The following is a 27,717-nucleotide window of genomic DNA, read 5'->3' as shown; positions in this document are numbered from 1 at the left end:
TACGCTGCGCAAAGCCCTTAGTAAATGTGCCCCATTGTAGTTAAAAAGTCACTCAAATGAATATTGTCACAACTACATCCCAAGTTTAACCTACACCATTGGGTACTGGAGTAGATTTGCGCCTAAATGTGCACTCCATGAATCTGGCTACCACATCTAGATTCATAAGAGAATCTGGAGTAAATTGTCTGAAGTGAACACTGGAGTAGATGGGAAAAAAGTTGCATATTAAGTCGGATGTGACAATCGCGATACATTTTTAAGATAGAAAAGTGCAATGATATAGACCTATAGGATTTTAAGCCAACAAATAATTCCTGTGTTTTCATTTTTCATTGCAAATCACCTTTGCTGGTTATTTTTATGAATGTTTGCAAATAAGCATAAACGTCAGATCTTGACAAAAACAATTTGCCTTAAAAAGACACTTTGGTTACAGTAGCGACACTTCCTTACTTCCCTCTCCTGCCTAACTACAATCACACAGCTATAAAGCGGTTTTCAGCAAATTTGTGATTTGATCTCTCTAAACCCTTCACCACCCACAACCTACCCTAACCCACCTACCTCCAGGACTAGGAGCAGGATCTGGGCATTATATTTTGCTAGATCAAAGTTCTTGTCTGTGCTTACCTACCTGAAATCTTCCACCGCTAGCAGAATTCACTGTCACACTTCTGTCTCTCAGGACTCAGGCTTAGAATAACATTTGGGGTCAACATAAGTAGTATATAAAATGTACTTATCATACTGAAGCTGTTACGTGACGTAAATTGCTATAGGCTTTACTTTATTTATTCCAGAACCTTGGCTTTTAAGATGATTTTCTAGATGTTATGTGTGTTATTCTCTGTTGCTTTTCATAAAAATACTGATGTATGTTTCCACTTAGGTAATAGAGAAAAATCATGGTGGCTGGTGGTACATCCAGATTGATGATAAGGAGGGCTGGGCCCCTGCTACCTTCATTGACAAGTATAAGAAAACAAGCAATGCTTCAAGGCCAAACTTTTTGGCTCCTTTGCCTAATGAAATGGCCCAGCTGTGCTTGGCAAATGCTTCAGCAGAAAGTAGTTCCTTGGAGGAAACATCTGGGCCTTGCAGACCTTTGCCTGAACCACCTCAGAATGGCACAGATCCGGTACCAAAGTGGAAAAACAAAGAGCAAAGCTTCAAAAGTACTCAAGTGAATGGTAAAGATCAAACATTCAGTAGTGTATATGATGAAGCTGCTGACGATGAGGGAGAGGAGAAACCAAGTTTACCTCCAAGAAGGGAATCCATGCTGAAGACTGAAGAGATTTCAGAAAGACCAAGCATGCCACAGCACCGGGCTCCTCCACCAAAACCATCACCTAGCTTGATGGCTTCTAGTCCACAGAGACAGTTGCCCCCAAAAGATATCAAGAAACCAGAAATAAAAGGTGACAAAGGTAAAATGTTTCAGCTAAAAAATGAAATGGGGCTGGAATGCGGTCACAAAGTATCCCCAAAAGAGTTGAAAAAGCCCATGCTTAAGCCTGTCCCTAACAAACCAAAATCTGAGCAGCCCACAGAGAAGCCAGACTTGATGGCCCCCAACCCCTTTTTGAAATCTAAACCACAAGTAAGACCAAAGCCAATCGCTACCCCTAAAACTGAAATGAACACAGATAATAAGGTTGATATATCAAACCTGAGAAGTAGACTTAAACCTGCTGCAAAGTCTCTGGAGAAAGCAAATGAGCAGGAGTGTGTCGTGAACAGTGGAGCAAATGATACTGCATTGTATACTGCACCTTATCAGGGGGCTGCTGGCAGACCTCTTGAGAAACCAGAATCGAGGCATCAGTACAAACAGGATGATGAAATCCCTAGAGAGCCACCTTCTAAAGCATTGCCAGTACCTATGAGGACTGCAGACAGTGAACCAAAGCCTGGAAGAGATCCACCTCAGAGGCCTGTAATACCACCCAGAAGACCCCCGCCTCCTAAAAAATTGCCTACTGAAACCATTGATGGAAAATCAGTATTACAAAAGGAAGGTCCTGATTCAGTAGCTGCCTCTGTGTCAAACAAGCCGATACTGGTCCCACCTAAAGCAAAGCCATTCTTCCCTTCATCCAGTTTGGATGATAGCAAAGTCAGAAATAGCTTTGTTCCTAAGACACAGGCCCCGAGGCTGACGGATAAGTCACTAAGTTGTGATGTACCTAAAGATTGCTGTTACATAGCTATTGCTGATTTTGATGGTGATGAGGAAACCAGCAGCTTTAAGGAAGGGACAGTATTTGAGGTCCATGAGAAGAGCTCTAGTGGCTGGTGGTTCTGTAAGGTTCTTACTGGAGGCCCGATGTGGGAGGGCTGGATCCCCTCCAATTATCTTAGAAAGAAGCCATAATTTACACATTGCAGTAGTCTCCTCATTTCAGGTCTATTTAATTAGTCCATTAATTTATAGTTTTTACATGAAACCTAATTTTTTTATACATTCCATTTTTTATTAACTTTTTTAAATCACAAAGACTCGGGGGGAGTTAGCTGGGCAGGGTCTGGGTATAAGCAACCTCCAGTAGACGAAATAATCATAGAGGCTACATAGAAGCCAAAAAGAGTGTAGAAATGTGAGTCCTATGCTGTATGCAGAGGCGGCAGGGACACGCCAGGTTATCAGATCTTCTCCATATTTGGCCATCTTTGCATGTTATTATTCTTGGCCAAATCACGCTTTCGCCGCTGTTGACAGTGACATAATAAACTTGGCAGTAACCATGCCGTTTAAAGCGTCTTGTTTTTTTTATGTTTATAGCAATGTTAACACGAATGGCCCAACTTTGATACTTTAAACCGCCCTCCAGATCGCAACGAATGACTGACGGTACATCCTGTAGCCTGTCTGAAGAGTGAAACATGTGTCTTCATACTGTTTGATATTTTAGGTGTGTTTTTTGTGATTTTTCTATGGACGCAGAATGTTTTACATTATGTGTCCTGCAGAGGGCAGCATCGACTGCGATTTTACATAGAATCTCAATCACACAGAGGCAGGGTATGTAGATTAGTGTTCAATAACATAGCCCCACCATGTACTGACAGGTCAGAATAACCAGACAGTGTATTAGATTCTGTATGTTATTGCTGGAGGGTGGGAGTCCCAGTAATTTCCCTTAGCTCCAGTAATGCCAGTTCATGCCCATTTTCTTTTAAGTTGTGCCAAGTTATCAAATAAAAAAATGCCTCTATTGAATGTAATGCCAGCCCTAGAGCCCAGCTGATAGGAAAGGGCCCCCATCTGCGAAAGCCTGTTACCTCTGGAAAGGTTCAGGACCGTTACTGGAAAGGGTCTAAGCGTAAGCCACTAGTACAGGACCAAGCCCCATAGTAGCATCACAACCAGCTGCAATATGGACCGTATGTTAGGGATATATTTAAGTTGTAGTATTCATAAAGGGAGCAGTGCTCCGCGTCTGTCACCACTGCCTATACCTACTCTAGATCAGTGATCTCAGGGTGCATTCCCATCCACGTCACCTATCCCATTGTACCATAGCAGTATTATATAGCTCGATGCTTTGCTTTACAGTGGGACAGGCTGGTTCTTCTGCTGCATGATATCCGTAGCTTCTCCAATGATGTAGTAAACAACCATCCACATGATGTGGTTACATGTTCCACTTGCTTCAGGTGTTTCCATAGTGTTAGATAGGCCAGAACTCCACGTTTAGGATTGTGGACATGCTGATGGTACCTTTCATAAAGCCTCTTTGGAGATAAAGCCTCTGGAATGAGGTTGGAAAGTGATCTACATCTCTATGTGTTCATATGCTTACCCAATTCATTCACCCACCATGGAACCGAAGTGACCTTCTTCTGCCCCTCTCATTGTGCCTTCATATTCAGTGGTAAATATTAACTCTGGGTTTTCAAGTCATTTGGCTGTTATAGTGACACAAGACACCAAAGATATTTTATTTCTTCATTTACGTGGCCATATTATATATATATATACCTGATTATAATTTGCAACTATGCAGTTTCCTTTCTGTACGCGATACCGGCCATTGTCGAGCTTTGTTGCCATTGGTATCCTGTGCCTGTACTATGACAAATAAAGCTTTGTTTTTCTAACATTCTGTGTTTTTATGGTTTTTCCACTTGTGACTAGAAAGGTAAAGGATCTATTGACAGAACCTAATCATATTAGACTTGCTTCATCTATTGTACACTGTGTATAAGACGATGTGGCCGTGCAATGTTTTACTTCCCTTAGCAGAACTGATATTGGCACATTTTGTGTATGACCTGAAGTTAAGAAAGTATGTCTATTTTTTCCTGCACCAGAACTTCACACACCTTTGTTTAACCCCCGTAACGCCACAACCCTAGATGGCTTTGCCAGTGGCATTTAAAAAGTTAACACCTATGATTGGTGCCAGAACCAATCCAGGGTGATAGCTGTGGGCGTTCACTGCAGCCTGTGAGCCCTCTAACGGCATTCATTCATGGGTTAAAGAGTAACTAAACCTTTGAAGCTATTTTTATTGTTGAAATTAATAGAGCAGGAGAAAATTACAAGGTTAATTATCTGATCCTTTTTCCTTCAGTGAGCAGTGTATTTCCTTATACCAGACAGATAAGCATGCTAATGATTAACTCTTTCCATATCTAGAGAATATTTAACCTAGTTAATCAGCTCTGTAAGGAGATAAGTTTATTCAGGGACGGACTGTGAGGAGTTTAAATTATCAGGTTCCTTTATCTGTTATCCGTTGGTACAGGACAGAAAACTGATTTATACAAACTGCTAAAATACGGAAGAAAGGCAGTGGAAAAAGAAGAACCCAGGAACATATGCTGCATATACGCATTTTTTATTAAATGAATAACTCGGCAGGTCCCTGGTCCGCAATGTATACAGATGTATTTGGTGCGCAGATTGGAGTCACTGCATATGCCACCAAACTCTTACTAAAAGTGTAATCACTCATAGCTACATTGAACAGATTTGTTCACATATCTTATGGTGGAGTGGTCACATTAGAGCTTCCTACAATTAATGTGTGACCAACCCATATGTGAACACACCAACATACATGTGCCATCACATATGTGGTGGGGGAGGTGGGGTATGTTTGTCACATATGAGGTGAACCTTACATGTGACAATCCTCTCCACTACATATGTGATCACCCCCCTCGTGGCATATGAGCCTGTCCACAGTTGTCGCAAGAAGGTGGTCACATATGATCACATCTGATACACCCTCCATTACATACGTGCCCACCCCCCAATCACATACACACCAGAACCACCAGCTTTTGTTTAGTTGGACCCTTCTTCTCCTTGAAGTAGTTCTCCAAGTGTTAAAGAAAAATCTCAAATTTGGGCTGAGGAGGGCTTTTTAACACCTTAACGCTGAGGTCCTTTCACATTTTTATGTTTTCATTTCACTCCCCACCTTCAAAAATCTATGACGTTTTATTTTCCCATGTAAAGATCTATGTCTTGTTTTCTACTTAAAAAATCACGGTATTTAATGCAGTTTAGCAGGAAACGGGAAGGTGTAGTGGGCTGAGAACAGCACAGCAGAGCCTGGAAGATGTGTAACCATATATGCACGGAGGATTCAAAGTTTGAATCATGGTAAGGCATGTTCATTAGGATGATGAACTATGAATACTGGGAGCATCTGGAGAATTTTTATGGTCCCGGATAACCGCTTTAAAAACATGGTTCTATCTGTAGTATATCGGCAGTCCAGCCATAACACTTATCCCTACAGATCAGCTGGACTGCCAGCACAATGCTGATGGGGCTTTGTTCTTCGCTGCAGTGTTAGGCTCCTTTCACACAAACGGATGCTCTGCCCAGGCATAGCATGTTTGGCTTGAGAGGTGGATGAGTGAGCACTGCTCAACCCTCCTGTCTCCATAATGCTTTTGTTTTTTTGGCAACTAATTGATGCTCACTGTGCTCACTGTACTGTGCACGATGCACTTCTATGACGGCTGTACGCTAGTTGTCATTCATACAACTAGCCTATACCGCCATATACGTCGTGTGAAGGGGGACTTAGATAATTGACAGGGGTTAAAAGGGTCTCACTCCAACAATCAGCTATTAATTTATTATCCTATAAAAATACACATGTGCCACGTAGAACCTCTATTTGGAGAACAGAGATCCATGGAATTTCAGTGAACTGTAAACATGCAACTTGGATTGAAACCCATTTGGACTCTACTGGAGTATGTGGTTGCTGGAAATGGGCATCCGCATTATAGGCAAATGTCTCCGAAAAACTGGTGAAATGGTTCTATTCTTCCACACCTGTACACAGGGCTATGTGTAGTATTGGGGCTAACAGCCCAGTCTTTCTAACCCTACACAAACCTGTAGTCACAGTGTATGTCATTCACAGGTGCAAAAGGTGTCTCTAAAGATCACGGATGGCCCTCGGAGCTCAGTCATACTAGTATTAAACAAAGGGAACCTGTCACCAGGGACATCATTTAAAAAAAAAAAAAACAGCTTGCAGAAATGCATCGCACAGATGTCTTTCTGCCTTCTCCAAGCATTTGCATTACAATATCATTGTGTGTTATAACTTACCTTATATACTATTGTATAAGCAGAGTTTGACTCGGCTTATACACGAGTCAATAAAAAAAATAAACTTAATACTCACCCTCCGGCACCCGGATCCTTACCACGGAGTTGCGTCCATGTGATCTGGCAGCCAGTACACACTATGATGCGGCGGTGTCGCGGCTGATGACATAGTCAGCGGCGACACCACTGCATCATAGTGTGCGCCTGCCGGCAGATTGCATGGACGCAACTATGCCGACTAATACAGCAAAGAGAAGAAAGAAGAGGAGCCGCGCCGAGCATCGGGTGGGGGGTTTGAGTATTGCCGGAGGGCGAGTATTAAGTGCATACAGGGGGCCGGCAGGCTGTACACTACACCCTCGGCTTATACTCGAGTCAATAGGATTTCCCAGTTTTTGGTGGTAAAATTAGGGGTCTCGGCTTATACTCGAATATATAACATACTTTGCACCCTGACAATTGGATTCTCTGTAGTCACATGGGTTGGGCTTTGGTTTGGATGCATTTAAAAAACAGCATGTGCTGCAAATCCCTCAGCTCTCAACCAGTTTAGGTTGAGCAAACCTTTTTGTGTTAGGTTTTTGTGCTCTGTGGTGATCAGTGGGATTGTATATTTTTTAATAAAATTTCTCCTCCACACAATCCACTTTGAGTCAAAAAATTAAACTAAATCTGGTTGTGTTCCATTGAAATTTGGTTATAGATTAAGATCAACTTAAATTGACATTAAAATAAATCCGGATTAGGTCCACAACAGAGAATTGATACCCAGAAGAAACAGGCGATTCTTACTGTTCTGACAAGATATAGATACTACAGCCAGTCCCAGGGTTACGTACAGGATAGGTTCTTTTACGTTTGAACTCAAGTTGAATTTGAATGCAAGTTGGAACATGTATACTCTCTAATTGAAACTCCGGGGGAAAAAAAAAAAAAAAAAGTTTTGTCCATGTGACAATTGGATTTTCAAAATTTTGTGGATTATCAATAAAACTTTATTAGACACCTTACAGATGAACATTGCAGCTAGGACTATAGTAAAGCATCCAGAGAGCTAACTAGGGGTCGTCTATACGTCGGGTGTCATTAAATCGGGGACCGCCTGTATGTATAGCTTGAAGCAGTATTCTAATAGGACTACTAGGAGAGATGGTGGGAGTCACTACTCGCTATAAGCTTTACCCTCTCCGGCTTGACCTACTTATTATGGTACTTTCCATATTACCTGGATTAGGGGGAGCGGTCATGAAAGTCCTGCTTACAGACAATGAGACTGTCTGTACAGACACACACTGATGGGGATGGATGAGGTATTAAGGACTCCTAGGGGAGAATTTGAAATCAAATTTGTTTCTACCAGAAATTTTAAAATAAATTATGAAGCTTAAACTTCTCTAATAATTATAAATAATGAATCATTTATTTATTAAGGGCACACAGATTACGCAGCACTGCACAAAACTTGCCAAATCAGTCCCAGTCCCCAATGGGGCTCATAATCTAATCAACCTACCAGTATGTTTTGGAGTGTGGGAGGAAACTGGAGGACCCGGTGGAAACCCACGCAAAGAGAGAACATACAAACTCTTTTTGCAGATGTTGTCCTAGATGGGACATTATATGCGGCTCTCACAAGGCTAGTAGATTAAATGAAAACAATAACACGGATGTAAAAGCCATTTTTTATTTGCTTTTAAACAGAAATAATTCATAATGGAACAGATAAAAATGTACAATGACAAAACAAAAGCACAACACAAAAATGAAAAGTGCAAAAGAGACAACCAATATTAAGTCCTGGATACAGACTATATAGAAGCATATACAATGCGCTACAGGCATCACAGTAAATAACTAGAAATCATCTGTATATTTTCAAAAAAAAAAAAAGGCTAAAGATCTGGGGGAGTAAAGGTGAAGGGTACAAAGTTCACTGAATTATCTAAACAAAAGGTCATCAGTGACACATTATAAAACATGAATGTGTGTTATAGTTACGTAACTTTTAGTGTTTTATTATAACATGGCGTCTGAATATAAAAAGTGCACAAACAAGCTCAATAAGGCACAGACATCGTCTATACAAAGTATTTACCATTCCATTGAAAGTTACAAATCAATAACAGTTTTACAACGATTGTCTTCCTGGAGAGTGGAGGAGGAGGAGGGAGAGGTACCGTGTAAACCAGAATGAGTTACCGGGGATAAAGCTGCACTCACTATTTTGGCATGTAAATTGAAAAGTGGAGGCACACGTAGGAGGAACCAATGATTTACAGAATGCATTCACATTACAGCCTAAGATTGTAGTCGCCAATACCTGCATATAGGAAAGAAATCTAATCTGTTCTGGTTCTGGATATTTTAGCTGTTACATCCATCATTCATTCATTTGGAAATGGCCATTTTAAGTTGAAAATCTTGCAACTTGAGGTCATGGTAAACTGGCTCTGACTCCCCAAAATAAGACAAATAAGCCGCTAAATTACAGTCCAAAAGTGATTCTGTGTTGAGGCAGAAGCTTCTTGAGGGCCCTGTATAGTACAGTACACACAGTGTACCAGGAAATAAATAAGGAGCTGCCCTTGTCCGGGGTCTAGAGGAGCTGTATACAAGGACTATGCTGATTGGATGTAGAATTGCTCATATCATCATGTGGCATCACTGTATTCTACTTCCCCAATCCCCTCTACTACAGGACAGCAATGACAGCCCCTATGGGAAAGAACTGCCTGCTAATGTTCACACCTTGTACATAAGGTCAAGCTACACCTGGAATATGTATTGTGCGAGAACCCCATCAAATATCTACAGGGCTCCACAAATATCACAAGCAAAAAGACTGGAGCACCTGTATGCAATAAACCAGTGATGGAGGCGACAATGAAAATATCATGGACCTCCTGGATTCCAATGTTTCTGTATGGAACTAGCCTCAAATCTAGAAATCTGATCCATGTTCAAAGTCATGTGATCTGTACATAACTAACGTGCCTAGAACCCTAACATTCCCTTCTGTACACATGCCGCACCTTCAGATACTACAAGATGTCCAAATGTTAACATCCGCTCCGAGCTATTCTCAAGGTAACCTTGATAAACAGGTCAGCTACTGTAACACACAAGAAACACAACACCCGGCTATCAAACACATGGCCTGCTGTGCTACATCAGCAAGACGGCCTACCACACACACAATATAAATATATGTAGGAAGAGCTTTCTGCTTCATTCACTGGAAACTATTCAGTTGCGCGTTTCTGAAAACCTTCAATTGTTTGCATTAATCCTGCGGTCTAGGTGGAAGCGTCCTTGGAGCTAGCCCTCTTCTATCTCATTCTACCTTGAATTCAGGATTTATTGAGGGATCCTATATTAGGTGAAGACATGATGTCTACATTACCGAACCTCCTGGTGAGGATGACTAGAGGTGTGTGACTATACACATAAGACCCATTTCACACAGACGTTCTGGGGATGTATAGGATATATGTCCCCATGGACACCATGCATGCTCTATCTTTGCCGGACGCCATGCCTCGCTATGGAGAGGGGAGGGGTGAACAGCGCTCCCCAACTGAACATGTGCTACGCCCAGATCCCAACCCAGGTGTAGCACACGATCGTGTGAAAGTAGCCTTATACTGTATAAAACTGTTCCATAACCATAACACCATCAATCCATTCACTTGTAACCTACAGATGTGTCGTAATTTACCGAAGCTTAAATTAGGTTACGCCCACTGATTTATCAAGAAACCAATTCCATATCGCAACATGCATGGAAAATCCTCGACTGTCTGGAAATGATTGTAGATATATAGGACAGACATCTCATGAAAATAACTTTTTCCGTATGAGAAGCGGGTCACCCTGTGCCATACAAGAGATGCACTGAGCCAAGAGGAAAAGGTAAAAATAGCATCACTTAGGCGCAATACAGATGAAGGTCATTGGTTCCAGGTGAATTCAAAATGGCTCCATCCACCATAATAGGCAAGAGGTGCACCCTAAAGCACTGGGATATTAGTAAAAGGCATTTTTTCTTTTCAGTGAGAATAAGGAGTGAGGCTAAAATACCACTTGTCTACACCATACAATACACGGTCTATCAAACTGGTGACTGGAATTCAAAGATCGCTACACGACGGGTGTTTCCGAATATATTATCACAACCATTTGCTTGAATAGTACAGGAAAGCAGTGAATAAAACTATTGCACCAAAAAACGCAGCACTGGGAGGACGCAAGAGGATACTTATCTACAACAAGACCTCAACACTGTGACTGGGCTTTTTACAAAGAACGCAGAGCAAAGGTAGCCTGCTCGCCCGCAAACTGCCCTCCTTTATACAAAGTGTGATGAGCAGCAAAACCAAGGCAAACCAACCCATGGAAACCAGTTCCAGAGTCTTTGAACCGTGTGTCCTTTAATTCCAGTTGACTACGTCAATAAGGCACCAGACTATGTTCTTCGGGATGTCCTTGTACCCAAGGAAATAAGAAATTAGTCATGTATAGATTTTGCTGAAGAAATCTTGAGATGTATGGAGGCATCACACTTGACATCTGAGACAAGTTTCTGTTCATGTGGTTTAGTTGTGGACATATCTGATGAACAGAGTTTGTCTGTGGCTTCTCCCCAAGGGTGTCATCACATGAGCCATAACCCAGAATTTTAGTGGACAATATGAATCAATTAGACCAGAACAAGAATCTCCAAAAGTTTCAATGAGTCAATGATGTATATTCTGAAGAAGCTCTTGGAACATTACCCCGGGGCTCTGAGAAAGTCCTTACAAACCTGCTAGATTGTGGTCATTTGATAGTATTCAACATATACAAGTGCCATAAATAGGTTCTTGTAATTTAAAACCAAGCTCTACAATATGGAAAATACTGGGAACTATTCTGATCTCAATCTGGTACCAGCAGGAAAGGGGGAATTGAGGATGTTATATCTGCGCCTGGTTTATGTCACTGGAAGGCACTACTTTATGTACTGATGAATGAGGATCTGCTTATAGGGGCCTTGGGTAATATTATTTTGGTCTAATTGCACCCTGAGAAAAGGCACCTGCACAACCACAATGATGGCGAGCTGGACGGTTTTATAAGGACACCCTGAACAATTGCTTTATGACCCTGTACTAAGAGGTATCCCTTTTCAACTGGCCGTAAGTAAGGACATTGGCACGCCAGTATTGTGCCACATCACTATTTCCTATTAATCCCAGAGCCAATGTATAAAGCACTGTTTCCATGGAGGGCATATCCCTGATTGGATGCTTTATTTGAAGAAAAGTCAGCACACAACACATCTCTGTGAAACTTCAGACTCTCCGTTTTTAAGGACGATATGTTTTGATGACGTCTTTGATCACCCTCCGGCAGATGGGACAACATGCGTTCACTTGCCTCTTCAGCTTCAGCCCACAACTGCTACACAGACACATGTGGCCACAAGTATAGATGACGGTCTCAACTTCATTGTCAAAGCACACTGCACACTCTCCGTCTTTGCTCCCCTGGGGTTCTGGTGCAAACACTGGAGATACTGGTGGACTCAGCGGAGAACTAGGAGCGGTCACTGGAGGCAGAAACACAAGAAAGAATTCACAGTCACTAAGACAGTGTGTGTAGGATTGGATATTACAATTAGTTATTGAGCTTTTTCACTGGTTAACAGAGCAATGGATGATGGACCATTACAGAAGAGTCTGTGACATTGATAGAGGTCATATCCACCAAGTAAATATCCTCACATCATACACACCTAGAGAGGACTCTGAAGCTGAAGAGGAGCGGTTCACACTAAAGGCCATGTCTGAATCACTGTCGTACTGGGAGCCGCTCGGGGAGCCGGATGGAGAGAGCACGTTGGATTGTACAGTTCCTGTCGAGAAGAAGGAATAAGATTGTTAAAAAGAATCTTCAGAACATTAAAAAATTTACCAAAGTATCAAAAATCAGACAGTCAGATGGACCCTTGTCTGAAACCGAACCAGATTTATCATTCAACATAAAACCGTCTAGTCTGACTTTGCACTATTCTCATTTGCATAATGGTTGCCCTTTTCCAGTGAAGCCAAATCCCTTTTCTGGTAAGATTTAAGGACCTGTGCGGTAGTGTCTGAGGGACTATGGGGCCCAAAGCCCTTGAGGCCAAGTGTGGCAGCAGTGGGTGTACTATAGGACCCTGGTATAGGGACCCACTAGTACAAATTTCATTGTCATTAATAAACATTTGGAGCATATTGTATAAACCAAACAGGAACTATGGGGCAGATTTACTTACCCAGTCCATTCGCAGCCCATTCGCAATCCAGTGGCGCGCTCTCTGCGCTGGATTCGGGTCTTCCGGCGATTCACTAAGGCAGTTCCTCCGACGTCCACCAGGTGTCGCTGCTGCACTGAAGTCCGCCGAGGTCCGCTGGAGTTCACAATCCATTGCTGGGCGCAGGTAAGCACGTGTCCAGCAACACTTTTTTTTTTTTTTTTTTTTTTTAAATGTGGCGGTTTCTCCGAATGTGTCGTGTTTTCTGATGGCCACGCCCTCTGATTTCCGCTGCGTGCATGTCGGCACCGATGTGCCATAACCCGATCGCGTGCACCAAAAAACCTGGGGCAATTCAGGAAAAATCGTCGCAAATCGAAAATATTCAGGTAACACGTCTGGAAACCGCGAATCGGGCCCTTAGTAAATGACCCCCTTTGTCTTAATGAAGTGTCATTTAGCCATACAACCTGGATGTTCTTAGAGTCCCACTTGTGCGCAAAAAATAAATAATGTGAGAGGAATTTATCAATCTCTGATTTCTTCTGTTTCCTATTAATCTGCCCATTTTTGTCTCCAACTCCTTAAATGGAATGTGCTGGGGACAAAGAGGCTGCGGCAGCGCTGAGGACACGGCGGTAGCAGGAGGAGCCGCTTCCCACATTATCACAGCAGAAGCCTCCTGCCACTTGGAGGAGAGAACATCTGTGTTAAAGAATACATACAGACGCTGGAAGAAATAAAAACCTCGGCCAGTGCCAGGACGCCCCATCACACAGAGGCAGAGGCGCACTTGTAAGGGCTCGGGAGCAGCTGACTGTCTCATGGAATAGGACGCAGACAGGAATTTGGGAATACATGCTGGAGTGCGGACGTCAGTACTACAGAAATCCTCTATTCATTGTGTTCTGCAGCCGCCAGATGTTAAATAAACAGATCATTTCACTGTCATAACAAATAAAATGCAACAGGAAAATAATGGCAAGAAACTATCCCGCGCCTCCCACCAGTCACAGACGCCCGAGGAACCAGACACCAACCACTGAGGCCCCAAAGTTATTTTATGAGAAACATGGCTAAAACGAACACGAACTAATGGTTGGCTTATGACGTGCCAAATTTAGTTTCATCTGTAGCGAGCCGTGGGGCACCTTAAGTCACGAGCCTAAGTTACGCCCTGTTACTGAGTAAGGAAGGTTAAGCATCTAAAATGTGTGACCCCCTGGGCTCAGTCACTGTTATGACACTGGGATAGGCTGTAAAAGCCATTCAGAAGAGGAGGCAACCTGATCCCTAAATGTGGTACGTTAAGTGTATCAGAGTTACACAAAATTGTCACGGTCAGAAATCAGCACCAAGCACTATATGGCATACACTTGGCATTGCTCTTGTAGTTTCTCTGTAAACCACCGGGGGGCAGCATATAGTGATAAAACAGGAGTTTGTTGGAGCCTACGGTCAAGTGTAGAAACTACCATAAATGTTCACTTGTGCTGGGGTGCGGGAATTGTGAAGTTTTTAATATTTTTTCATTGCATGGTGTGGGGCATGCTCAACTTAAATGAGTCTTGAGGAGTTCTCAACTTTTACTTTGTGATCTTGTAAATGCTGTTAAAATAGGCAGTGACAAAATATATACATATAAAAACAACAGAATGAAAAAACTTTTATGAGGAAAACTGCAACTGCTTTAGACCGGGACATCCTGGGGCAAAAAAACAACAACAAAATAAAAAAATGGGTGCAAATTAATATTATATTTTTAAATCCAAACAAAAAAGGCCAAGAACTTCTTGCACCGCATTTTGTGTGTTGGGACATTTTTTTTAGTGATTTCTGGGGAAAGGTGGGTGGTTTATACTGCAGAAGAGTTTCCAGAGAAGGTGTAAGGTAAGGATGCAGATGTGGTTTCATAGGATCTGAGAGAATCGTGTTTTCGTACATTTCGGTAGCCCTAAACTATACTAATTTTTTTTTAATATATATATATTGTAAATACTATCCTTACAATTTGGAAGTCAGTCCATTTATACAAATCCATGATAAGGAAGGGAAGCTCCTACTGTATCAGAAAGAACTGGATGTGGCTCTGCAAGGATCTCAGGATGAAGCACTATGAAGGAAATCTACCACAGGTATAAGGATTGTAAACCAAGCACAATGGCATACTGCTGTGTGCTACCTCTAGTAGGATCCACTCTCGTTTTAGCTTCTTATGTCATTTTTTTTTGTCCCATAAAGGCTTTTAAAATTATGCATAGGAGCCCGAGGTTCATTAGCATAATTTTTAAAGCCTTTTTTTTCTTAAAAACAAATGCATAAGAAGCTTAAAAAGGGGGCACAAACCAGTATGTCAGTGTTCTTGGTTTACAATCCTTTATCCTGGTGTTAGATGTCCTTTAAAGAGAACCTGTCAGGGTGATTTGGAACACTAAACCACATACAGATCCTTATGGACCAGTGGTTTAAATGTCCCAAATTGCTCTTTACCAAAAATAAAAAAAAACAAAAATGTAACTTTACCTCTAGGGGAGTCTAATGAGGCACATCAGATCCATCTCTTGTGCTCCCCATGCCTGTGCAGCTCTACACCCCAACTTTACTGTGCAATCAACGTAACCATGGCGCATGCACAGTGAAGCCAGGGTGTGGTACAGGGAGGACCGGGATGAAGCTATAAACCACAGGTCCATAATGATCTGTGGGTAGTTTAATGTCTAAAATTGTCCTGACAGGTCCTCTTTAAGCCAGGTCCAAAGGTTTTTGTACTTTTCTTGAACATTTATGATAGAAACATTGGTAAAACATAATGATCTGTGTGGAGGTTTATTTAGATTGATTTATCAGCTCCATCACAACTGAAACTAGTTGCAGAAGTGCTACTCGTGGTTTCTTTCCATCATTTCCATCAAGTGCTTTGATCTGTGTAAGTTATGACCTAAAAAGGCTGAGCAGTAACCCATTTACTCATTATGTCTATAACATTAGATTACACTTACCCATAATCCTCAGCTGATTCACAATCCCATGAATTGAAAAAAACATCCAGAGAGGCTGTGAGGAGTCCACACACATCAACATCCCGCGACTGTTCCCGTTCACTCCATGATGAATCTCCCCATTAGGCATAAATGAAAAACTATGGATATCCCCGTTGCTCACGGTGAATAGGCCTTGATGTACAACCCAATATTCCTTTCTATCCAGTAGGTAGTCTGGATTGGATGGCAGATCATAGGTTCGTAATGTGCTTGGATCGCAGGAGGTGATGCCAAATGACAAGGACCCATAGTAAGGCAGTGGCAATTGAGCGGTCTCTATAAAGAGGGTCTCCGCAATATGCACTGGCCTCTCCGTAAACACTATCGTCCTGTTGCTCTCCTGCCAATTGGTGTATGCCACTGATCGATCTGGTGACAGGGTGATGTCAGCACCACGTGTTGGATGAAAATGAAGCTCCATGTCCAATAACGTTGGCATCCCTTGGGTACGCTGCCGCCTATTCGGACAGCAGGGTATGGCGTGGTTATCGGTTGGTGGTGGCACTCGGCTTAAGTTTAAGTTCGCTATTTTAGCTACCACCTGATTGTTCTCCAGTTCATTGTTGTTGAAGTTTGCGGAATCATGGCTACTTTGCGGCAAGCACGTACTCAGCCGGGGACTGCTTAATCGTCCGGGTGGCATAGTGTCAGCAAACATGCTATCTGTGGGTGCAAAACAAAGAGTTTACTACACAGAGAAGGGAGAGACATACAATAATATGCAATAGGAACATGTCGTGATCAAGGACTGGGTGGATGAGTATATGCATTAATCCATGTCAACAGCACATGTCATCTACACATTAAGCGAACAATACTTGTCCTCTGGCCCGAGTCAACCAATCAATCAAGAGATTGGTGTGTCACACATATCCAAGTGTTATGTCACCAAGTCTAGGGCCAAACAAGACAAAATGGCTGCTTTGTCATGAGTAGGATCAGCTGCTGGCTGAACTACAACTCCCAACCTGACCTTCCATTGTATGCCTAGCCTTGATATCAAGCTTTAGAGTCTCATTTGGCTGGTATCCTCTGGGTTCTGAATAAAAAGATCCATTTCATAGTAGCGTGGTAATGAGTAGGCGACAAAAGCTGCGCAGCTGTCTCCTGTCACGTATGGACGCTGTGAAAGCTTTCTCCTCAGCCTGCAGCGCTTTGTAACAAACAGAAATGAGCGCTCGCTGTTACATCCAAGTTGTATGAAAGGTTTGTTAACATTCACAGACCCGGGCAAATAATAACCTTATGGAATATGTCACCTCAGTCCAGAAAAGTTTTTTTTTTCTTGTCATCCCAAACAAATGACCAGAAGTGACCAGGAATAAAGGGTGTAGGGCAGTGGTTGGCAAACTTTTTAGAGACCAAGTGCCCAAACTGCAAACCAAAGTCCATGTAATAATCCCAAAGTGCCAACACGGCTATTTATGAGGGACACTACAGCCATACAGTGAGGGACACAAAGGATTGTTAAATCCGATTCGGCAGGGGGTGTGTAGGGCAATGTGCGTGTTGTGGGGTGGAGGGTGGGTAAACTGAAAAGCAAAGTTACATGGAACCAGGCAGGTAAATTTTCGTCAGTGAGGGCAGTTTAGTGTACCCCGTCGTCACTGGCAGCATAGCACAGCAACAAGAGCTCCAGGCCAAGGGCAGTATATACGTGCCCATGAATATCTGTCATACAGAGCAATTTGGAAAACTAAACAATAAGGACCTACAGTTGTTTAGTGTCCCAAAGACACCTGACTGCTGCCTGTGTAATACACACACAGCAACTCCTGCCTTCTCCTGCACTTATGGCTTCTCTGTACTGTACTCACTGGGCACAGGCTGCCATGTGATCCAGCAGTTCAGTGTACCCGGGCTGCGGGGGGCATGCGGTCAATGAGGTGTGTACGGCGCTGTGGAATATGCACGTGCTCCATTCATAATATGAGGTATAATATAAATGTAAAGCACTGGGAATCGGCGGCCTGTATTCGATTTAGTAATTGGATAAGATACAACTAAATGGTATATGTGCCCGCCATAGAAAAAGAAAACTGAACATTGAGTGCTGGCTGCTCTGTTCTCACCTAGGGAAGAGACAAGGATGCGTCAATGTCTGCCTGTTTACATCCCGGGAAAGATATTGGAAATTCATGAGGTAAAATATAAAATGTTAGGTACTGGGAATCACTGTAGTTGCTTTAGACATTTGGAGGAGATACAACTACATGGAAGAAGAATATGGCGTGCACACCTAGAGAAGAAACAGGGATGTGACAATGTCTGCTCTGGGCTGTTTACATCCCGTGAAAGATAGCCGAATTCTGTGAACCCTGATACCAAAGCTCTGTTCTTTCTCAAAGTCTTCTGTGAAATGCAGACTACGTTTTATGAGGTTTCTCTTTTTCCTGAACAGTTCTACTTAAGGAAATACAGTAGGTAGTAAGACGTGAAAAAGCATGATCTGTTATTGCTAGTCAGTTTTGTGCCCATTAGATGGCAAACTTATAGATAATATATATACCGTAGTTGGTATATAGTTTAGGGGAGACCTCTGTCTATAGAAGATAGTATTACAAAGCTCTTTTACAGAAGTAACTAGGTATAAAAGTAAAAAAGTATAAAAGTATACCAAGTACAACTGTCCATGTCCCTATTAAGTTACAGACTGCTGTCCCGGGCTTTTAACCTGTCGCCATGTCAGGGGTCAGAGTGCAGTTGTCACGGCACACACATAGTCACAGATGTCTAAACCTACAGGCAGGACGCAGCTGGGTAGATGTTACCATATGAGGTAATCTAATAGGCCGATGCCTGAGTAAGAATACATACAAGCATAGGAATTTGTCAAACTTGTTGTAATCACAATGACGGCCCTGGAGGCCACTGGCCGCTACTCCAAATAGCCACATGTGATAATGAAAGCAAAACGGAGGTGTGCCATCACGGAATTGCAGCTCATCTCTTAAGACGTGGCGATACTCAAGTGAGAAGACGCTTATAGCATCAGCCAGTTTATTTTCAGTTACTCTCATGACCAGTGAAACTTTAGATCGGAAAACCTGCAGAGATCTAATGATTTTCCAACACAGCAACCTATAACCTTTTTATCGATGGGCTAAGGAGGTAAAGCGAGTACTTTGTAGGCCCTGGACTGGTAACAGAGCATGGTTCCCCCCATATCAAATGGCATAAAGGTGCAAGGAAGACAACTACCAGGGTGCGGAGACGTTTTACTCTAGTGATTCTCCCTTCCTAAGCAGCTCTGAACAAAGAGGAAAAAAATGATTATTATTTGCATAGCCGAGTTACTACATATATGCCCACTTCTTCATCAAGTGGCTTATGGACTGTATTTTTTTTCTATTTGGCCGATTAGGACATGGGCCCCAGGCCGCCACGCAAAAAGATTTTATATACAGGAGGTCCCCGGGTTACATACAAGATATGTTCCATAGCTTTGTTCTTAAGCCGAATTTGTATGCAAGTCAAAACTGTATATGTTATCATTGTAGATCCAGACAAAATTTTATTTTGCCCCAGTGACAATTGGAGTTTCAACATTTTTTTGCTGTAATTGGAGCAAGGATTATCAATAAAGCTACATTACAGACACCTTACAGCTGATCATTGCAGCCTGGGTCTATAGTAAAGCATCCAGAGAGCTTCACCAGAGGTCACACTGGGCAGAGACGTCCTTTTTTTTTTTACTAGGGTTGTCTGTAAGTCAGGTGTCCTTAAGTAGGGGACCGCCTGTAATATGCTACTGCATGCATTCGACTGTACTGCAATAAAATTAACAAAAAACACAATAGAAGACAATGTCAAGCTAAATAAGGGTCTGAACACAGAGGCCGTGCACACCACATACTTAACACAAAGCATCTCACGTCATTGGAGCTGCTGGAAAGGTCAGCAGATTGTATAGAGAGTTATAAAAGTGGAAGTATATTCAACAAACTTTCTATATTAAGGTAAAGTAACACTATAAATGTCAGTAAGTGATATTTAGAAATATAATGAAGGGAAATGGCCTTTATTAAACCAGTATCTCCAGCTGATCTCTAGCACGTGCAGCCTATGTGCCTATTCATTTAGAGCCTACAGCACTGTATACTCTCTCTACTTAAGTATATTCCTGTCTAGTTTGAAATACATTTTTATCCCTTGAATGTTACAAATCTATCATTGTTTTAGTGTAACAACTTGAAGAATAAATCATTAATCCCCAAGTCCTAGTCCACAAATAAGGACATCTAGGTCCTGCAATAGACCATCTTTAGCCTTCATCAGAGCCTGCAATGTGGAGCAAATGACTGAGATGTGAACTCAGCATCTAAACTATTTCATCCCAACTCCATAACCAAATCCTACCTCAAGAAGCTGGGTGTAGGGGAATGCTACTGGGGGGCAATAATCATATGACTGCCAGATCCATCATGACGCTCTGGCCATGTATGCAGCAGACCCATGCACTGGCTTTCAATTATAGAACTGCCCTATTACCAGCAACCATTAGGCCACAGCGCATGCTCAGGTACAGGAAAGGGACACCCCATGCTCGTCCACTGCCCCGCTCTTCACATTGCGTAAAGGGGAAACAATCACAATGAGTAAAGGTTTGCTAGGCATTGCGATTTTTTCAGGGCTTCTATGCCAGAAAACTGGCATACAAGCAAGCAGTGATAAATGTCCCCTAATATTCTGGGGATTTTTGGTCCACTCATGCAACTCAGCCAAGGCCAAGGCCAAGGGGAGTTTGTCCTCCCTACTGGAAAAGCAATGCGTCTTCTGTGAAATTGCGGATCAGGGCTCAAAGACTCATGGAAGCTCAATCATCAGGGGAAATGAGAGAGAGAAATAAGACAGATCCTCTGTGACACATCTGATAGTCCCCGGCATTGGCTGCACCTGGTCCTACACGTGTCCCTTCTTTACAACAACTGACATCCACCGACAGCTGTGCCTGCCTTCATTCACGGAAGCAGGTGAGCAAGCAACTGGTCCCCAAATACAGATGACTAAGCCCGGCTGTCTTCTAAGCCCAGACATCTTCTATAGTCCAACTCCTTTCATTTTATGCCAATTCTTGTCAATAATTAAGATTACAGAATAGTTTACCTCAGGAAACCCCATAATTCAACCTCTGAAGTCCATATAGTGCCAGAGATTTTATTTGTGTCTCCAAAAAGGAGACATGAGGCATTATGGGTGATGCTGGCCAGAAACAAAGTGATGGAAATAAGCATCATGGATAGTTTCTAATTAAAAACCCTAAACATTACTTTCATCCACAAGCAATCCTAATCCATAACTTTTCTTAATTTGCTATTCTGCCAGCAGAATACCTGGATTAAAGTAGAAAATAATGTCTTCGCCTTGTCTAAATGAGGTAATTTGTTGATCTGTTATTTTAATGGTTGTAAGTTTCCAAGATCTTCAAACATGAATGAGAACACTCCTGTTTTCAGAGATAAGACAGGGAGCCGGAGTTTCTTGCGGAGGGTCAAGTACTGGACTTTCTAAAAACCCTATCCGATAACACAGGAATGCTGTGTAAGAGGCCCTAAAGAGTCTCTTGTTGCAGATACAAGATATACAGTAGGCAGCACCATTGATGGCTACAAGTGAGAGGCTCGACATAAAAAGGGATTGTATACAGCCATGTGCAAAAGCAAATGGGGAGATAAAAGGCTGCCCGAAATTTTTCATGTCTCTTTCTAGAGTCTCTTCAACCATTAATCCAGCGATAAATAATAATTCTAATAATTCAAAATAATTTATACATAATACAACCTCAGTAACACAATTGCAAATATAAACTGGAGCATGGAAAGAAAAAAGGCCCACATTGTATTGTTCACTTCCACACATCAAACAGGATGTTCTGAACAATTTGAGAAAAGCAAAAGAAAAGGTTTGTGTTACCTAGTATTTGTACTTCTTGGGTGATTCCGTACACATCAATCAAAGCCCACAGAGGACTAGACACTTTTACTCCACAATGAAATAAAATGGGTTCGTCGTCATTCACGCTGTAGAAAACTCTTCCCTGGCGGTCAACCCAAAATGCCAAGATATTGTCCCTTTGGGCAAATCTCTCTGGTAAGGCTTTCGCCCAATATCCAGGCCGTGTGACAAGATCAGGACATGCATACTTGGGTATGTCTTCTGGTTTCATCTGTGCCGGGTCATGAATTGTGAATCCAAAGCGCAGAGCCCCGCTCCACCCATGGTGTACAGACACCAGCTTCAAGCGGACCTTTTCGTAGAGATGGATAGGTCGACTAGTAAATGTGATTCCATTACAAAAACTATTGCGCCGGATGGCTTTTCTTCCATTAGTGTCCAGTCTGATGTTTTTGCCTTTTGTTTGGCAGTGAAAGCGTGGAGACTCTGTGCGGGACAGGACGAGCCTCCTTTCCTGGCCACAGTGGAGTAGGGTGTAACAGGGTCTGTTGGCCACTTGACGGTTGTGATGGCTTGTATCTGCAGAAGGAGCAAAGTGTTAATAACGTCATTAGAATAGTTTATAAGAATATAGTCAATAACAGGGATTTGGAAAACAACTGTCTAGTTTTAAGACACAAAAAAAGTCAAAGAAATAATAAATTGTCTAATTTATTGATTCCAATAATACAGTGAGCCTTCGGCACAGGCCCTTAGGCTACATGGTACACGTGCAGTTTTCCACGTATATCAATTTGCCAACTTTTTTTTTTTGTTCAATTCACAGATTTAAAAGAGTAAAATAAAAATGTCTCTCCAGAGTATCAGCTGGAGGAAGCTGGATTTATTTTCCAATCCCATGGACCCTGAGGTACCTGCTCTTTTGTTAGTGGAAACATGTAGCAGCCATTTCCTCCATTATATAGGCCCACGGTTTGGCTGAAATGTAAAAGACGACAGGTAATGTAAATTCATCCCATTGGAGGTTACGTGCTGTTCCTCCAGCCTTTCCTTCCTTCCTGGGGCCTTTGTGTTTAACCCCTTGTCTAACACTGTGTTATTACAGAGGATGAGGACAAGAATTTATTTTATATCATGATAACTGGAGCACAGAAATCACTTTTGTAGCATAAATTAAAAATGTGAAAATTATATTATCAAACCTATAGCAATTCTACAATCTCTTTTAGTCTCGTAATGTCATGTTTATAATGCTGATGAATATGTTATTTCCTCATTTTAAAAAGGGTTTACTCCAACATCAAAACTGGTCTGCTAAAAATGAAAAAAAAAAACAAAAAAACACAAAAACACAAGGTTTAATTATATTGTGGCCTTTTCATGGACTCCTATTAAAATTGGCACAATTTGACGTAAAAGCCTCAAAGCCCACCCTCTGAACGAGAATCCCCAGCCATATACATGATGCAGTCAATGCTAACCCCATATTACCGTGTACATTCAGCTCAGTAGACCGAATGTTATTTCTATGGTGGGAGGAGGTGTAAGCGGCTGCCAGACATCTCCCTAGAACAGCTGTGTTCTCCCGTTTATCAGAGAGGCTTATTCTCTGCTGTCACATGCAGCCAGAGTCACTTGCAGGGAGGCAAAGGACCACATGGTGGCAATCATTGGGAACAGTATATTTAGCACTACCAGCTTCTAAAAAAAGGACCGCAGCTGAGTTGTCTTACAGTATCAGCTACAATGTGCCTAAAGAAATACAGAGGTCAACCCTAAAATGAGCAGATACAACCCATGTGACCTCTTCACAATCCATATAGGAGACACTAAAGACACGACAGTCCAGCAAATTTCAATGCGGCACACGCTTTATACTGCATGTGGATACGAAAAATCTCAACGCACAAAAGCAGCAAAATACACTTTTGACACGAAAATTTTGCCTTTCTGAAAAGACCCCTACCTATAATATCATTACCTTGAGACATAGTCGCAAAATAGTAAACATTAATAATTTTATAGTTATAACAATATATCCACATTCCCTTCTCCTATTGAATAGTCATCAACATTACAGTGTCCTTATTTTCGCATTCGCAGCACAAGGTCTCACTTGTTCCCCTATCTGCTTACAGATTGTGCGGTGCAGATATTACATTGCAGATAAGATATCTGTAAGCAAGCGCTATGGCACTCCTTATAGTGACTAGCGCCATTACCAGCATCTGTATCGCTCAGCTGTCAAACGTGGTCAAACATTGATCCAGCATTCCACTTAAAACAAAGCTACATAAACACTAGGAGAAATGTAAACTATGTGACAAGGGTAATGAACATGTTCTTCAATCTCTAAAAGACTTGCAGGCAGTATGTGCCAGGGGAAGCCAACAAGTCATCCTTGCCCTAGGTAAAAGAAGCTCTTGCTATTACCATGATCCAACAAGAAGAGACTGGAAATCTAAACCTGAGGTTTATGAAAGTGTTCCTATATATGAAACGTGGTTAGAAAGGGTACAGCCCCCAAAGGGCTAATATTCTGAAGTGAGGTTTGTGTGACTGGCATCTCAATAGCATGAAAAAAAACAAACAAAAACTGTAATAAATTACTGAAGATTTTCAAATATTGAAAAGCATAAAATAAGAACAACATACAAAAAACACAGTAAGCTTTCCACTATAAATGACCAGGAATACAACCTTTAAAACCAAAAAGAAAAGGCTGCCAAAAGATGGCTAATAGGTTAAAAAATTTTGATAGTTGTACACATATGAAAATCCCTTTAATAGGACGGGTAAAAAATAAAATACTGGCAATGTCTTCTTAAACACCAGTGAGATGGCAACCCTACTATTGAAGGATATTTCAGTAAAGATACATTCAAGTTAAGAATAGAAAGTAGAAATAACGTGGTTGCCGTCAGGCTATATGCACACCAGTCATATATTCAGCGCCTGGAGAGGTGACCCCTCTCCATAGAAACGCATGGCATACGGACCGTAACACGTGGAAAGTTAGGACGTAGCTTGCGGCTGTACATACGTCCACCATATGGTAGTGTGGATGTAGCCTAAATCAAATATCTCACTTCGGTCACTTTCACAGAGTCGTGTTCTAGTTAGAATACTACAAAGGCCCGTTTTATTTGGCTTCTATTATTGTTATTTTGTTTTTATTGCTGCAGCAATAGGAATATAATACATAGATGTCCTCTGTCTATGAACGGCAGAGATACTGTATATGCAGGATGAGGACAGGCTGTTCTGTATGCTCTGAGATGCTATTTATAATGCACAGCTCCCTGTATGAGCAGGTTAGCTATTGCTAAACACGTAATATAGATAGAAGTCCAGACACTCCCCCCGATTACGAGGTGACTAGTCATCTAACATAATTGAGCTTTTTATAGATCCAGTGAGGACATGATGTAGAATGTTCTAGACTTCATTACAATCACAACCAAGTGCTGTACGACATGAGGAGATCTGTAGATCCAGACTGATTGTAAGCTTAGGTTGTATTTCTACATTGCATGCTTTACCAAACTGTTGGCCATAAAAGCAAAGCCCAAAATGGTGCAACTGTGCTTTTTTTTTGTCAATTTCACCACTGGGGAAAAAACAATTCCACAGATAACAAGCCCTCGCATGGCTTTGTCAAAGGAAAAATATAAAATAAATCTGGATTTTTGAATGAGGAAAGTGAAACACAAAAATGCAAAAACTGAAAAGAGCCTGATCCTGAAGGTGTTAAAGTGAAGTCAATACGTTCAGGAACTTTGCGCCTCTTGCAGAAAGTAACCGGAACTGCACCAGTCGGACCTTTTCAATGCTGTAGTGCACAACAACTAACAGTCTTGATCCCAAAATGGCTAAACAAATACCACCAAAACACCGCTCTGTGCAATAATTTTGTCTCTCTGTGGACTGAAGGTTGTCCTGCACCTCACAACCTATGGCATAGCCTTTGCCATGTATACTCTTTGTACACATAAATACTCATGCACACAAACATGGGTGAGCACACAGCTGGGGAGGAGTAGTGAGCACTTCACACTCCACTCTCCTTAGGGTGATGCCACACATGGCGTTTTGAACCCGCTTTTAAGCAGTCCGTTTTTTAACACATGCGTGTAACTGGCTGCTTAAAAATGGACCAAAAACGGATTCAAAACGCCATGTGTGGCATCACCCTTAGAAAGCTGAGCCGCTCGATCACGATGCAGTGAGACACTGTGGACACCACAACATGGCCAGGTGCCACAGACCTCTATGGGTGCATGGGGCCCAAGTAGAAAGGTTGTTTGATAAAGACCACACTTAATAATGCGGCACAATAGATTCATTATTCATGAATCATTCATTAGTTGTAAAGATAGTCTCCTAGATAGTAAGCTCTTGAGAGCAGAGCCCTCCTTCATCTGACAGTCGACAGTTAGGTCTTATTTTAATTGTGTAAATACCTTAAATATTTCAATTTATATAGCACCATAAAAGATTATTTATTAATTTTTGTGTATAAGTTGTGTGCTGTCCTCCCGCACCCACCAGAAAAAAAACAAAAAACCAACAATTCTGCCGGGTAACGATGACTACTTAAACCCCACTCCACCAATAGCAGTTCACCTTTCATGCCCATACAAATCGGCCATACAAGCCCTGATAAATGTCCCCCATAAACTCTAAACAGGAATGCCTCACAATAGAATACAATATTCTATATCCAAAAAGGACTGTTCTCACATATATTTAATAAAGAAATCCAATATAAGAGAGTGAGCAACGCATGGTTTATTTTGAGAGTTGTAATATTTCTTTACCTGATTAAAAATAACCTGATAAAAGGAACGAACAAAGCTGACTAGCATCCGAAATAGATGCAGAACGATGAAGTCTGGACAACATATGAATTACTATGAGGGGGTACAGGAGTATGAAGTGCCTGGAATACTAATGGTAAAGTCGGTATTATAGCTGATACAGTGGGGTACAGTGATGTGGATTGCTATGGATGGGTGAGGCCATGGATATAGGTCAGGAAGCCAATGATTCTCCTTATAGATAGATTGGGGCAGATTTACTTACCCCGCCCATTCGCGATCCAGTGCCGTGTTCTGTGCGGTGGATTCAGGTCTTCCGGTGATTCACTAACGTCCACCAGATGTCGCTGCTGCGCTGAAGTTCCCCCGAGGTCCGCCGGAGTGCACCATCCTATACTTGGTGAAGGTATAGGATTTTTTTAAATGCGGCGGTTTCTCCGAATCCGTCGGGTTATCGTTCGGCCACGCCGCCTGATTTCCGTCGTGTGCATGCCGGCGCCGATGCGCCACAATCCGATTGCGTGCACCAAAAACCCGGGGCAATACAGGGAAAACTCGGCGCAAATCTGAAATATTCGGGTAACACTTCGGGAAAATGCGAATCGGGCCCTTAGTAAATGACCCCCATTGCCTATGCCTCATTTAAGGTAGCACAGGGGGCATAGTTTTACTTTCTCCTACCCTGGAAAACTTTTTTGCACATCAACAAAAATATCCAAACACGAATGAATGGAAAGAGAATACAGAACAAATGCATGGTAAGTGTTACCATGAACCACAATCTCTCCTTATACCCCTATCCTGGCAACACAGTATTACCATAGTACCAGACATAGACCCACATGACCATAGACATACTGCATGTAACAGATCTGCCTTACCATTGTCAAGGATAGAAGGCAATATACAGACACACAATAACATATGCTAGTAGTTATTGTGTTAGCTACTAAGTGCTTACTTCTACAGAAAATGTAATTGGAAATAAAATGTGTTTATGCTTTATCACCTTTTTTATATTAAGTTACAGGCAATCCTCGCCCCACCCGGCTGCAGGCTCTGCTGCAATTCCTATGGGGCCTCCCCAAGAAA

General features: G+C 42.0%; 2 protein-coding genes across 3 annotated transcripts in view; one reads left to right on the top strand and one right to left on the bottom strand.

The window, feature by feature from the left end:
* Positions 1 to 4,087, top strand: part of SH3PXD2B (SH3 and PX domains 2B) — a 98,795-nt gene extending 94,708 nt beyond the window's left edge. For both annotated transcript variants that reach the window (XM_072146176.1, XM_072146177.1), the window contains one exon: positions 893 to 4,087. In XM_072146176.1, coding sequence (XP_072002277.1) covers positions 893 to 2,380 — 1,488 coding nt within the window. In that variant the 3' untranslated portion in view covers positions 2,381 to 4,087. The remainder of the gene's footprint in view (positions 1 to 892) is intronic.
* A 7,762-nt stretch (positions 4,088 to 11,849) lies between these two features.
* Positions 11,850 to 27,717, bottom strand: part of NEURL1B (neuralized E3 ubiquitin protein ligase 1B) — a 34,651-nt gene continuing 18,783 nt past the window's right edge. The window contains exons 2-5 of the mRNA XM_072146175.1: positions 21,824 to 22,384; positions 15,869 to 16,573; positions 12,369 to 12,488; positions 11,850 to 12,182 (exon numbers count right to left, since the gene is read on the bottom strand). Coding sequence (XP_072002276.1) covers positions 11,941 to 12,182; positions 12,369 to 12,488; positions 15,869 to 16,573; positions 21,824 to 22,384 — 1,628 coding nt within the window. The 3' untranslated portion in view covers positions 11,850 to 11,940. The remainder of the gene's footprint in view (positions 12,183 to 12,368; positions 12,489 to 15,868; positions 16,574 to 21,823; positions 22,385 to 27,717) is intronic.

This window comes from Engystomops pustulosus, chromosome 4 (assembly GCF_040894005.1).
Source record: "Engystomops pustulosus chromosome 4, aEngPut4.maternal, whole genome shotgun sequence".
Classification (NCBI taxonomy): domain Eukaryota; kingdom Metazoa; phylum Chordata; class Amphibia; order Anura; family Leptodactylidae; genus Engystomops; species Engystomops pustulosus.
The sequence above is the reverse complement of the archived record's forward strand: the minus strand, read 5'-3'. Positions and strand labels throughout refer to the sequence as shown.